The following is a 12,172-nucleotide window of genomic DNA, read 5'->3' as shown; positions in this document are numbered from 1 at the left end:
TAAGCTATGTTTAAAAATGACTTTACATGCAAAAATGTTCTGGAAATGTGGATGAAAAACAGTGATATACACATAAAAAACATAAACTTTTTAAGGAGGTATTTAACATACTACATCAAATTAAGAAAAAACAAAAACATTAACTTTCTAATTAAACCTTAAATAGTAAAAATTAAAAAAATAAATTGATTTTTGATTCATAATTTGCAATCAAATAATGTTGTCATAAGTGCTTTTAAAAAAAACATATTTTTGCCTAGATCTTTAATTCGAGGTCGAATTAAAACATAGAACCTGGAGATAAAACTAATAACTTTAATTTAAGAAAACAAATTTTGATTTTATCTTTTTGACAAAATCTAAAATAATGCTAAAATGACAGTTTTTTCAAAGAGCCTTTGCGTAAGAATAAAGCCCCAATATATTTTGACTTTTACTTTGTTTTAAAGTCAAAGAGAAGTTCTATAAAACAAAAAAAAATGTTTTAAGATAGATAATAAGAAACTTAGGCTAAATTGGAGAAAGTCAAAATTTGAAATTTTCTGGAAATCTATGGTTGTATTTAAAACTCTATTAAATAAAATCAAATTGTGAACGCCTTATGCTCTTAAAAAGTTATTTTTATAACTATTTTTATAAGTGTTTGATAATGTTACAAAAAACATTGGAATTTTTTTAAATTTATTTTAGTAGTTTAATTTTAAAAAATTAGTTTCTTTATTAATTATGTATGAAGCATTATTTGAGACAGTACATAATCACTCCAGCAGTTAATTGCTTTAAACTGTTTAATTTTCCACTTACAAATTTTATTTAAAGTTTAAAATCTTATGAAAAGGTATAGCCAATATTACTTTATCAAGCTTAATTTTGTAAGTTCTAGTAATAAAAACAAATTTTTGGAAGTCTATTGCTTATTTCAGATTAAAAAATGAATATAAGTACTTTTTCTGCTCGGTATTTTATCTAAAACAAGTTCTCATTTACTAATTGGATTCTACTTTTATTAGAGATCCAAACTAAAAATCAACATATTGAAAATATAATTTTGTTACTTTGCATAGTTCATCACTAACTGTAAAACAACAAAAAATTGTTTAGCACTAAGATTGTTTGTAAAGATATGACGAGAAGTAAAAGAAAGATGGGAGAAGGTGATGAAGAAGTTAGACTGCCTCAGAAGAAATATTTCAGGCAGAGAGCTCATTCCAATCCCCTTTCAAATCACGATTTGGAGTATCCTGCAAGCCCAAAGCAAATGGACTGGTCTCAATATTACCCAAAATACATTACCAATGACCAGGTTTGTTACAACCAAGACATTTGTCAATGTTAAAATTTGAAGTTGATAAAAGATTATTTTTTACTGTCAATTTTGTTTGATTAAAATCTGCATATTTCTATCACTTTCATTAACTAAAAAAAATCATTTAAAATTAAAGATTTTGTCTAGATTTACTAAAATGGTGTATATTTTTTAAGTTTTTAAACACTGATTATTTTTTAAGGTGAAGGAGAGTGACAAAAAAGTTGAAGTGGTTGATATTGGTTGTGGTTATGGTGGCTTGCTCATCAAGCTTGCAGAAATTCTTCCAGACACCCTCAGTCTTGGAATGGAAATCAGAGTCAAGGTAAAATTTTATTACTCATTATTAAAATATATTTTATAATCTTCAGTTTCATTCAGAAAAACTCCTCTGATCAAATCATGTTGCAACTAAATGAAATTAAGCCAAGTGATTGAGCTAAAATCAAAAATTTTTGAACTAACAGGTGTCATCTTATGTGCGAACGAGGATTGACCACCTGCGCGTGCTGAACTCAGAAAAACAAGCCGACTACAACAACGTGGCCTGCATCCGCGCCAACGCCATGAAGCACCTCCCCTTCTTCTTCGCAAAGGGCCAGCTCAAGAAGGCCTTCATCCTCTTCCCCGACCCGCACTTCAAGAAGCAGAAGCTCAAGTGGCGCGTGGTGAGCCCGCTGCTGCTGTCCGAGTACGCGTACCTGATGCAAGAGGGCGCCATGTTTTACACGATCACGGACGTCTTAGAAGTGCACGAGTGGATGAAGAAGTGCTTTGACGAGCACCCGCTGTTCGAAAGGGTGCCAGAAAGCGAGCTGGCGGACGACGAGTGCTACAAGGCGACGTTTGTGTCGACTGAGGAAGGCCACAAGGTGGCGAGGAACAACGGGAGCAAGCACCCTGCCGTTTACAAGCGCGTGAAAGGATAAAAAATTGAATTAATTATTAAGTTATTGATTAACTTAATATTAAGATGGATATAATTCTTTTATCATTGCTATTTTATGTTATTCTAAAGCGTTTTATACTTATGACCCCATATACTTTAGGTAATTTAGTACTTTTTTTAGACCAGGGGTAAATTGTTAGACTATGAATATTAGACTCAATGTTTGTGATCTCAAATAAAGTAGTTTAATAGTATTGAAACATATTTTTTTACTTAGAAAACGTTTTTATTACTTAAATTTTAAGGTTTTACTTAGTGTTTAATTATCACATTTTTTATAATTTGATTGTGTTATAACTTAGAGTGTCTTAGCTTGTTTAGCTAAGTTTTTGAACTATTTAAGGTATACTATAGGAAATTAATTGTATTATTACTTAATTCTATTTGTTTTTTGTTGTTTTTAAATAAATTTATTGTATGTAAATTTGCTTTCTTTATATCAAAAACATATGGTTAATGGCTAACGAGTGTTTCCTATAGCAATTTTTAAATAGTTTTATTTAATGTATTCATAACATTCTAGATGTAGAAAATCCGTAATATAATAAAAAAGCTTAAAGTTATTTATAATTAGATTAAATTAGTTAACAAAGTGTTATTCAGATTTTGGGCTATAATACAAAACAATTTTAATAAAGCATTATAATATTTTACTATTTAAAATAAATAAATAGATTTTTATTAGTACTGTTCTTCTCTGAAACTGATTTTTTTATTTTAATATGAAAGGATAGCTAGATAGTGACATTTTTATTTATATTACTTCAAAAGTTTCTATGATAGTAAGTTAAATACTTATACTATATTTAAACTGAAAAAAAAGATGTTTGTACTTCCAAATAGCTGGTGATTTTAATGTGTTTTGAATTTATAGTTTTGTGAAAGTTGGTTGGACAATTTTTAATAAATCTTATAAGTAAGATGATGAAATTGTATATCATATCACTAATTATATTATTATTTTGGAACAGTAAACAGTTATACTTGATAAATATAGACGTTGTGAAATCAACCCAATTGAAGTAAGTCTTTCAATTAAATGTAATACTGGTTTTGAAAGACTTGAATGTAAGCTCCCATTTTCAACACGAGTTTTTAAAATTCAAAGTCATACCTTGAGTTAGATTATTAAGTTCAAACATTTTCTTGGCATTAAGCAATATTTTTATTAATTCGACCTGCATATATATAAACAATACATTTAAAATTGCAACAATTTTGTGTTTTAAAGCTATTATAATTTTGTTTTTTCACAGCTACTTACGTAAAACTTTCATACCACAAGTTGTTCTTAGTTTTTACAAAAATTTATTTCAACATTGGTGTTGTTCGGGAAAACTATATACGCACGATAACTTGTTCTTCTCAAACAAACTTGTAACACTTATTTACATTATATCAGTGACGACACGTACCAAGTAAGCATTCAACAACGTTATGTAATTGTTAGATTATGTATTTAATAATAAGTTTAAATTAAAAGTCAGGAAATTTTTTTCAGCTTGATCTGTGGCAACCCTGAACTAGTTTAAATAACATAAAGAGTTTAAGATCTAATGCGCATAATTCTAATTAAATCACGTTAACAAACTTAAGATTTACTTCATTCATTATGTTGTCCTTTTAAAAATAGATTTCATGTGGTGTTTGAATTGGTTTATAAAATACTAGTCGAGATAATTTTCTTAACTGTCTTGTAATTTACATCTTTATTTCAGGTATAACTAACAACTTTGTAAAATATGAAAGCAGTTTTTACTTTTAAAAAAAGTTTTATTTGTTTCTGATTTCATTGAATCTATCCTGGTATACCTTAAAACAGAATGTCGAAGTAATTTTCTTCTTATTTTTTACAATTATCTGTATTTTGTTAACTTCAATATAAAGTAAAATTTTCAAAATAAGTCGCTTTTTTAGAATATTTAGCTGTAAAACTTGTATTCTCTCAGAGTTATGTACTTTTTAAGAAAAAATTTTCCTTATATATTTTATCAGTTATCTTTTTTCTTACTATAGTAGAACTGTATAATTGTTAAAAATCAAACTTAAAATTGTTTATTAGTTTTTAAACACAAAAAAAAGGCTTTTTAAAAATTGACTTTGACTAAATTAACATGACCAATTATTAAATACATCCGAAAAAAGTAATATAAGACGTATTAGCCGATGAAGACTAAAGATAAAGACTTCACAAATTAAAGATAAATAGCTTAAAGAAGTTTAATTTTTTTAAGAAAAGCCGTTTTCTTATATTATATTTTATTGCACGACAAAAAAAGAAGCTCAAAATATTTGGTTTTAAGACTTAGTGCACGAAGAACCTTTCGGATATTGAGTCCCACACCACGGATACCTTTTAACGTGTTGTTCAGGACTAAAAGATTACTTTTACGAGCTAGTTTTCGAGACTATAAAAATGTAGTTATCACCGTAGTAAAAGAGTTAAGTGTCGACGATTTAATAAAAAATACTTTTTACTTGAAGAATTCGAATAAGATTTTGTAAATGTGTCTGCTTTAATTAGTAAAACTTAAACTAAAGCAATAACGTTTATACAAAAAAACTATAAAGGCCATTCATTCTATGTACACAAACTACTTACTATAAATTTAACCTCAGTTTTTAGAGAACTTATTTATATACAAACAGAACCAAATAACTAAAAATATAAGTGTTAGTGTTAACTTAAATTTTTCAAGTTCATTTTAACTTGAATTAGCCCAAATAATGACTATAAATATATAGCTAAAAAAACTTTTTGAGCAAAAGTTATTTTTTTGTAATTATCTTATTTTTTCTTTGTTTAAAATCAACACCGATACTTTTTAAATGGTAGAAATTTACGAGACAATTTCTTACTTTTAAAGATATCTCAAATTTTGTTGATTTGGTTTGTGATTATAAAAAGTTAAAAGTTGTTACAACTATCATTCTTTCAAAAAAGATTCTTTTAGTTTACTTACAAAAACAAAACAAGTTAAAAGTTAGCTACAATTTTATTATAAACAGCACTGTTTTAATATAAATCCTTTGTTTTTCTTAACTCCAAACAAGTAACTTAAATATTTTTGGAACTCAAGTTATAATAGTTCCTCTTACAGGTTATTCATAAAAATTTGTTGAAGTACAGCTTGGAAGAATAAAAAAAGTTATTTCATAAATATCTTTTGCAACTCTACAAGAATATAATTTTTATTTTCAATTTTTTTGTAAAACTCAAAGCATTTCTGATCTACTTGATTCTCTAAATTTAAATGAATTGTAAAACAGTTTTAAAGATTGATATAAAAAACTAAACTAATCATGACGTAGTTGTTCAATATTATAAAAAACTTACTATCAAAACAAAAAATTTATAACTATAATTGAGTTAATATACTGTTAGTAGGGCTATCTTTCCATTCCCAGAAACTTGCGTAACTAGTTTTGGTTTTTCTATTTCGATAAGCATTGATTCCAAGCTTGTTCTGGACAAGACGTTAAAAGGTATTCGTGGTGTGCGACTCGGTCACCGAAACCGGGTTCTTCGTGCACCAAGTCCAAGGACCAAATACTTTGAGCGTCTTTTTTTTGTCGTTCAATAAACTAGTATAAAACTCACTTCGGGAACACCTTTAAAGGACCTTGAAATTATCATAGATATTGGAGTTTTGACATCGTGTACAATGGTGCAAGTACTCAAAAATATCACTTCGTTTATCCTTTTCTTTGTGGTCCCCAACTCTTCTAAACATTTGACGCGAGGTCTCCCCAAAATTGGAGATCATCTGATCTACAGAGAAGGTATACTCATATATGACATTCGCGTCAAATATTTCATAACACTTGCTTTTAATGTTGAAACATTCAGAAACTTTTTGTTATATTCTGGTATTAATCTTATACCGTGTTTTCCAACAACAGTTCTTATTCGTTTTTGAAGTTTCAACGAGCAGCTTCCTAAATAAATAGTTGTAAAATACGAACCTAAATCGATTTCAGAGCTTTTATCTGTATTTATTTTTTGCTGTTGTTTAAAAGTTTAGTGGTTATTTTTGTTGGTTTCGTGAATATTATTTATTTTAGTCCGTATAAGTTGTTCCGGATACTCATTTTTTAATGTTTTTTTAAAGTACTTTTTTTAAATTGGAGAAGCTTGTACTTATATTTAGTGCTTTGTTTAAATAACAGTCCAACAAACCTAGCTTCTATGCTTTTGGGCATACATTTTTGTACTGCATTAGCAGGTTGGTATTTGTTTGTTTTCTATAAAAAATTGTGCGGAGTTTGTTTGAAACTAGTTTAACTTCTGTTTCTAAAACGGAACTTATAATTGGCATACTTTTCTAGAGTAAATGTTAGATTTGACTGCAGTGAGTTTATCGCGTAAAAGAAACTATTTAAGTCATTATCATTTTCCATAAGTACAAAAGTATCGTCAACATATCGTGCGTAAAAAGTCGTTTTTTATTCTGAACTTAAAATATATAGAAAAATCTGCCAACAATAAATTCCGATTTTTAGATACAGAAGTTAAAGTAGTTTCAAACAAACTCCACACAAATGTTTATAGAAAACAAACTGGTACCAACCTGCTAATGCAATACACAAGTGTAAGCCCAAAAGTATGGAAGCTAGGTTTGTTTGGATGTTATTTAAAAAGGGCACTAACTTTTTATAGATTTCTATATATTTTAACTATAAAGGGGCCATATGACCCACTTTGGGAAATCTGCTTTAGATAGATTATTTATAACTTTAAGTATAAATTTCAACACGAAAACGTTATTATTATGTTACATTTATTGCAATACTTTTAAAACACATGCCATTTGATTACTTATCAAAGCCTCCTTCTTTGCTCCTCCTTTGTCCCAATGATCTGCAAAATCCACTCGATGTGCCTCCTGACGTTAAGATAGCCTTCTATCCCATCCCCGTTCCTCCTTCCAGCGACGTTTATTCCGTAGAGGTAGCGGTGCCTGTCATCACTTTCGTAGTCGTCAATTACGTCGTTGTCAACTTCTGTGCAAACCAGCGGAGCGCCGGGTCCCGTCCTCGATTCATGGTCGAATTGGTTGTTTTCTTCCACGTCCAGCGGCTCGTTAAGCCACCGGAGCTCCGCTTCCTTGTACGTCAGGTGGTTCGACAACCGGTCGTTGTTGGACTCCCAGCTCGAGGCCACGCATTCCTCCGGAACCTCTTCGAAATTCCGCGTGTCGAGCTTGATCTTTTTGACGAAGCGGCCGTGCAAACTGAACCTCCTGTCCATTTGGCACAGCTCCAAATCGTCTCTTCTCTCGATTCTCACGCAAGTCCTCGTCTGGAGCGCGAGGTTGGTGTCGACGAGAAAGTTGACCAGGCCGGCGGTGACGTTATGGTTCAGCCTGAAGCAGTCGGCGGCAGACACCACCCAACGCTTGTCGATGATGGCTCCCGAACAACGATGGACGCCTTGACGCTCGACGGCGACCTGGTACGGGAACTGACCCATCGCGGCGTGCCTGCCGTCCAGAAGCAGTTCCTCGTCGACGTGACCCTCTCGACCGCGCCTCTCCTCGTTGAACTGATGGAATTGCCGTCTGATCCAGCCGATGTGGGCGGCAACCCTGGTGAAGTAACCGTATTCCTCCTCGCGTCCTGCCCAAACGCTTCCATGGGAAACCACCGCGTAGACAGACATGTGCTGTTCTCGGTAGGTATGCCTTGCGTCAGAGTGGCAGGACAGAGGCCCGCCCGAGTCACCATGCATTATCGAAGGAGCCACCCAATCATCTATCATGTCAGCATTGAAGTCCGGTTCATTCTCGTCGTTCGAGACGAATGCTTGCAGCCACCTGTACGTGCCCTCGGTGCAAATTTCCGTGTCGATCTCGTCATTGATGTTATCATTTCCGCAAGTTGCCGGGCTCATAATCTTGTTCCATGCGTGCCTTAAATACTCGCTCAAATACTCATTTCTCATTTCTTCCCGTAATGACTGTCCCCAACCGTTTATGCGACACTGCCAGCCGGTCCTGCTGCGGCTTTGCCGGTTGCCGAGTACCGCCGGCGCCACCCGCGTCGCGTGGAATCTTATTGGTTCCGTCGTGCGGACGAGCGCTATGTCGTTGTTGCTCCTAGGTCCAAAGAGATTATTCCTGTCTGCCCCTCTGTAGTCATGATTGAAGGCGTAAGCGGTATCATCCATTATGCGGATTACCTGCAAGCTGCCTTGGCCGTATAGTTGCAAAGTTCCAAAATAAATAGTAGTTTCCCTACGGTTGTGCCATTCTCGAGTTCTTGCATCTCTACCAATTCGTTTACACCAAAATTGTTCGCTTTCTTTCACACAATGTTGCGCCGTCAAGACGAAGTTTCTGCTCACTATAATTCCGCTGCTTTTGGTAAATTCAAGGTTGCTACAATCTCGGTTCAGCCAGCTCACTTGTAAAAGCGCCTGGTAGGGATACGTGGAAACGTTTTTTACACGCTTCCCTAACCTCACTTGGCAGGTGGCCGTTGTCAGAAACAGGAAAAAACAAAAAGCAAAATAAACAGGTTTCATGGTGGCAAGCGCCATGCTGTGTTTTTGCTATCAACGCGAAATTCGCTTAAAGTTTTTTGGAAAAAAATACTTAAAGTTACGTAACAATGCGTTTGAAATTTTGTATTTTAAAACAACATCACAAAACACGACAAAAAATGTGATATTGACTTTTGTTTGTGTAATATTTGTAATATTTGTTTAAAAATGTAGAACGTAATACATTTGCAAATGGCTTTTCCACACTCTTAAACTACATTATAAAATCTAGTCTTTTTTAATTTGTGTTGGAGAAAAAAAGCTTTCCGCCGGTTTTAAAACTCAATGCTTTTGCTCGTACTAGTTACCACCTTCATAAAATAATCTTCAGATTACACAGAAGGTTGTGGCGCGGAAAGGGATCACTACAGATTTTCTAGTTTTCAATTTGCAATATACAGCAGTGTATATGGTTTTTTATCAACTAATAAGGCAATAAAAAGATATAAACACTTTTATGCTCTGAACTTTTCAAAGCAATAAAATAATAACTTAGGAATGAAACTGGATGGAGCTAAAACAGTTAAAGCAAAATTAGTGATCTACTGGATCCGGATAATTCTTGAATTAAGATCCAGCCGAATCCGGATATGGAAAGTTTTTGAAATTAGATTTTGGATTCAAAAACGAGTCATCCGGCCGGATCTTGAATCTGGTAGACAACTTATTAATTTGTATAAACATTTCGAGAAAATCTAAACTTAAGCAGTAAATCTGAAATACAATAAGCACATCGATAACGTACGCCTCTTGAACGTATCTTAGGTAAAGTTTTTATCTAAAGCTTTCAGAAAAACTTACCACTTTCACACTAGATAATAAATAACTACCAGTTTTTTGTACTAAAATACGATGTATTCTATTTAGTAATCTACCAAATCCAAGAATCGGACTCGGATCCGGATTCATCCGAATCCGAAATTTCGGATCCGGTAGACCTTGTTTAAACATTTTGAACTTTACTCAATTGTTTGTCAAAAGTTAAATTAAATGTAAAACTAGTTAATGATTTCACGCTTGGGTTGATAAAACAATGCTTTTTCACACTTATAAAATCATTTTCAACTTTGATTTTGAGTTTTGCACCAAGTATAAAAACTCTGATAAATTATTTTTGTTAGACTGTAAAATAAAATTAAGTACATAGGCGTTTAATTCCAGCTTTTTGGGTAACCGCTCTTACTTATTCATCATATGTTTAGTTTTTTATGTTTGCTCGTGAACCTATTTCGGTTGAACTAACATATTGGCTTTTCTCTTACGAGAGTATAAAAGTTAAATGTACTTGTATTGTAGGTATTTTAATTTATTTCGTTTTAGTAAGGTTTTCCTCGGGTCACCTTCGTTCAGTGAAATCTTATCTGCATAGCTCAGGCCTTACCAGGATTTTTTTCTAAACATCTCTTTAAGGTTATCTTAAAAACTTATAACATATATTTCATGGATAAATTTATTGATTTTTTAGTAGGGAGGTCTAGTTTACAAAGACCATGTAATAATTAAAAATATCTTTTGTTTGGTTAATATGGTTTTCAGTCTTCATTTAGATGTTATTGATTATATATAAAATTGTGTCATAAATGACTTGTGACAAGGATTGTAGGACATGACATTAAACTGGACATGTTATTAAACTGTTCTGGTGTTCGACACGATAACTAAAAGGTTCTCTCGTGCACCAGGTCCTTGGACCAAATTTTTTGAACGTAGTTTTGTCGTTCAATAAACATTATACTGTATTTTAACTTTCTCTTAATTTTATAAAAATTAATCATGTTATTACGTCTTTTTTGGAGCGCTTGTTAGTTAAAATAAAAAATATCTGTTACAATAAGGTTGTTTTTTTGTAAGAGTTTTCATATAAAAGTCAAATATTATATAAAAAAAGATCCAACTTAAATATGTAACATTAAAGCAGATGCTTGCATACTTTTAGCTATATACTTTTGTCTTAATATTATTTTATATATTTGATTGATAATTTCAATTTATAACATGTATGTTATAACTTCAAACATTTTAATAATTTGTTTTCAAAACAACGTTCTAAAGAAAAAAAAAATCTGTTAGTAATAAAACCTTAATTTATTTTCAATAAATTTTTATTTGATGTTCTATTTTTTGGATTGAATGATGGTTGTGAATACTTAAAATAATTCAAATTACATCATTTTCTTTCCCAATAATATCCTTTAATTGAAATTATCTTTAAATCATATATGTCTTTTACAGCACATTGGTTGAATGAAAGTTTTTAATAACAGCATCGTGTTTGGCACTGCCGTGAAATGGAGGGTGAGCATACTGGGCAAAAAATTTGTAGTTACATTCAGGATATGCTTAGTAATTGGAATATTACCTTGGGTCATGTTTACGTTTTTTTTTGCGGGACAATGCAAGAAACATTAAAAAGCACAAAGAAAACAAAAAGCCTTGCTTCTTGTTCAAGATGTAGATACAAGGTGGAGCTCAACATATCTTACGCTATAGAGACTGAAAAAGCTAAAGTCAGGTGTCTGGTACCAGTGGCGTCGCGCGGGGTGTTGCACTGCCGCAACTGCACCACCTTGAAATTTGTAAGAAAAAAATAAGTATCTAAAACGTTTTCGTTATTTTTTAGAACGAAATCTCTTTTAAAACTCCAATTTTGAAAACGACCATTTTGCTCACTTCACTGCCGCAAACTCTTAGCTGACTGCCGCAAATGAACTCAAAATAGCAAAATTTCTTCAAGAATTACCGCAAAATCAATATCTTGCGGTAAGTAAGCTAAGTTGAAAATTCCTTAAAACAGGACATGCTCAAGTATCATCTACATCAGAGTTTCCAAAAGTGGGCGATATTAGTAAGTTGGGGGGCGATAACTAGTAAGGGGGCGAAAGGGTGGGCGATAACTAGTAAGGGGCGAAAAGGGGGCGATTTTAAAATTTTGGGCTGTCATAAAATTTTTACTTTTTAAATTGCTATTTTATTAATTTTAGCTTGCTATCAAATATTTGACCCTGAGGTAAAACTTAAACAAAAAAAATTATTTTGTTAGAAGAATATAGAGAAAAAATCAAGTACTTGTGACTCCTACTTTCAAGTAAATTACATTCATATTTTCATTCATATATTATCTTATTTCACAATTACATAGATCATAGACGATCGGAATCCCTCTAACCATTTTATAACCTGACATATATGTTATTTGGGATCATAAATGGTTTGTAAAAATCTATGTTATATGTTGTTAAATTTCTAGGTAAACTAGCAACCCTGTATACTTTTATTTTTATTGGAAATATCATGAGGTGATAGTTATATCACCTCATGATATTTCCAATTGTTTTTTGAAAAGTCACTAAGTTAGACTAATAAATAAAATTAT

The 12,172-nt window shown here is 32.0% G+C and overlaps 1 protein-coding gene across 2 annotated transcripts; it reads left to right on the top strand.

Moving 5' to 3' along the window:
• Window positions 1-1,109: 1,109 nt before the first annotated feature.
• On the top strand, window positions 1,110-2,520 carry LOC145843921 (tRNA (guanine-N(7)-)-methyltransferase-like). Of its 2 annotated transcripts, XM_082951197.1 has the most exons (3): window positions 1,110-1,303; window positions 1,509-1,631; window positions 1,774-2,520. In XM_082951197.1, exons 1-3 carry the CDS (start codon window positions 1,124-1,126, stop codon window positions 2,233-2,235), a joined length of 765 nt encoding a protein of 254 aa, XP_082807323.1. In that variant the 5' UTR covers window positions 1,110-1,123; the 3' UTR covers window positions 2,236-2,520. The 2 variants fall into 2 exon arrangements, with proteins under 2 accessions (XP_082807323.1, XP_082807324.1); XM_082951198.1 differs by lacking the exon at window positions 1,509-1,631.
• Window positions 2,521-12,172: the final 9,652 nt, after the last annotated feature.

This window comes from Thalia democratica, chromosome 9 (assembly GCF_965202585.1).
Source record: "Thalia democratica chromosome 9, ktThaDemo2.hap1.1, whole genome shotgun sequence".
NCBI classification, from domain to species: Eukaryota; Metazoa; Chordata; class Thaliacea; order Salpida; family Salpidae; genus Thalia; species Thalia democratica.
Note: the sequence above shows the minus strand (reverse complement) of the source record. Positions and strands in the feature narration are given on the sequence as shown.

Excerpts from the sequence above, each read along its gene's own strand:
- LOC145843921 (XM_082951197.1), top strand. The coding sequence starts at position 1,124 with ATGACGAGAAGTAAAAGAAAGATGGGAGAAGGTGATGAAGAAGTTAGA. Across the intron at positions 1,304-1,508 it reads AATACATTACCAATGACCAG|GTGAAGGAGAGTGACAAAAA; the intron begins GTTTGTTACAAC and ends TTATTTTTTAAG. Across the intron at positions 1,632-1,773 it reads GAATGGAAATCAGAGTCAAG|GTGTCATCTTATGTGCGAAC; the intron begins GTAAAATTTTAT and ends TTGAACTAACAG.